The sequence below is a fragment of the Hippoglossus hippoglossus genome, chromosome 16 (assembly GCF_009819705.1).
Source record: "Hippoglossus hippoglossus isolate fHipHip1 chromosome 16, fHipHip1.pri, whole genome shotgun sequence".
NCBI classification, from domain to species: Eukaryota; Metazoa; Chordata; class Actinopteri; order Pleuronectiformes; family Pleuronectidae; genus Hippoglossus; species Hippoglossus hippoglossus.
In genome coordinates, this window is record NC_047166.1 from 706,206 (window position 1) to 708,162 (window position 1,957).

Below are 1,957 nucleotides of genomic sequence, written 5' to 3' on the forward strand. Positions count from 1 at the left end.
GTTCACTACTACAGACTGTTCACTACTACACACTGTTCACTACTGCAGACTGTTCACTACTAGACTGTTCACTACTACAGACTGTTCACTACTACTGTTCACTACTACAGACTGCTCACTACTACACAATGTTCACTACTGCAGACTGCTCACTACTACACAATGTTCACTACTGCAGACTGCTCACTACTACACAATGTTCACTACTGCAGACTGTTCACTACTAGACTGTTCACTACTACAGACTGTTCACTACTACTGTTCACTACTACAGACTGCTCACTACTACACAATGTTCACTACTGCAGACTGTTCACTACTACAGACTGTTCACTACTAGACTGTTCACTACTACAGACTCACCTCATTCTTAGTTCTTTTCTAAAATAACTAATTGTTATCCAGAAGAAACCAGAACAATCTATAACAGCAGGACACAATTTCAGGATTAAAAAAACAACTTTAATAAACAGAACTTGTTATTTTCAGGCACAGTCTGTTACTGTACAAACATTTCAACAGACAGGAAACAAGAGCAGGAAACCATTAGAACAGTTTAACAATGATCTGCATCATATGAACATTTTTAAACACCAGCTAAAAGCTGAAGGTCGAAGAAATGTTTTTCAGATTTCTGCTTTAAGAGATTGTTTAGCTCATTAACTTGATTCCTGCTGAGAATTCACCAGAGTTTGATTTGATCTGTCACAGTCGACGGCTTCACGTTCCATCGGCTTTTCATTGTTTCACTGAGTAAAAGCTTTAACATCCCAGACTTCACAATTTAGATCTTTCTTCCAACTCTGAAACTAAAAACTGGCGTCAAAACGACCTCAACTCAGGTAATTTACTAACTTGATCCAGAGCTTTTGAACGAGTTCGCTTCGGTTTCCAAGAATGAAAATTAAAGTCAGTCAGCAAATAAAATAATAATCAACTGAAACGTTGAGTTCATTGAACCAAACTTTTGACTGTTCTTTGTGACCATGTCGACTTCCTGTAGTTTGGACGTGTTTCCTGCCGATAAAGCATCACTGATGTCACTTCCTGCTGCTTCTGCGTTTCAGTCTTTCTGTTCATGCAGTTTTTGAAAATCGACATCATTTAGCTGCATCTCTGGATCGTCCAGTCTTACGTCCGGGGCTCTTTCCTCTGCCTCGGCCTCCACTGCTGCCTTCGCCGCCTCCTCCCCCTCTCTTCCTCCTGGGTCCTGGTCTCTGTGCGGGGATGCCGCCCCCCTCCTCCCTGTTTGCAGACTGAACCCACAGGGCGTCGTATCGCCCGGGTGCCTGGTACCCGGGCTGGCCACAGTCCGTCGGTTCTCTGGAGAGGAGGATCCAGATGGCGGGCAGGTTCCTGTTGACAGTCAGACTGTCGAGGCCGGCGGCAGGCTCCAGCGGCTCCCACACCTCAACCACGGTGCTGTACAGCAGCCGGGTGAGCTGGTGGAGCCCCTTCACGCGCCGCTTCACGATCTCAGCGCAGGTGATGGCTTTGGAGACGCCTTTACCACTCGCCGTGAAGATGATCTGTTTGCAGAGGGCCTGGACCGGTGCTTCCTGTTGTCCCTCCACAGCCACGCCTCCCTCCTCTGGCGCCGGGCATCCCGTCTCTTCAGCTGCTCTGGACTTGGCCTCCATGCGGCTCAGGGCGTAGCGCAGTAGGTTGCGGATCTTGCTGCCGTCTTTGACCCGGACCTCTGGCGTGTCGGGGGTGAGGCCGGGGAACGGACAGACCGAGGGCTGCTCCGACGTTCGAGCTTTACTGTAGTTCTCCATCTGCAGACACACAACACACGTGTTAATAATAAAAATAAAAATCTAGGAATAAGTACATAAAGCTTGAAGTACTCAAAAGGCACTTCTGGCAAGAATGAGTGTTATAATATGGGACATATATTTAAGTGTATTTACAGATGTCAGTATTCATGATTGAAAATCAACAATGACTATTTATT

The 1,957-nt window shown here is 46.5% G+C and overlaps 1 protein-coding gene across 1 annotated transcript in view; it reads right to left on the minus strand.

Annotated features, from left to right (window-relative positions):
* Positions 1-899: 899 nt before the first annotated feature.
* Positions 900-1,957, minus strand: part of rpp25l (ribonuclease P/MRP 25 subunit-like) — a 2,199-nt gene continuing 1,141 nt past the window's right edge. Inside the window, exon 2 of the mRNA XM_034610654.1 lies at positions 900-1,778. Coding sequence (XP_034466545.1) covers positions 1,101-1,778 — 678 coding nt within the window. The 3' untranslated portion in view covers positions 900-1,100. The remainder of the gene's footprint in view (positions 1,779-1,957) is intronic.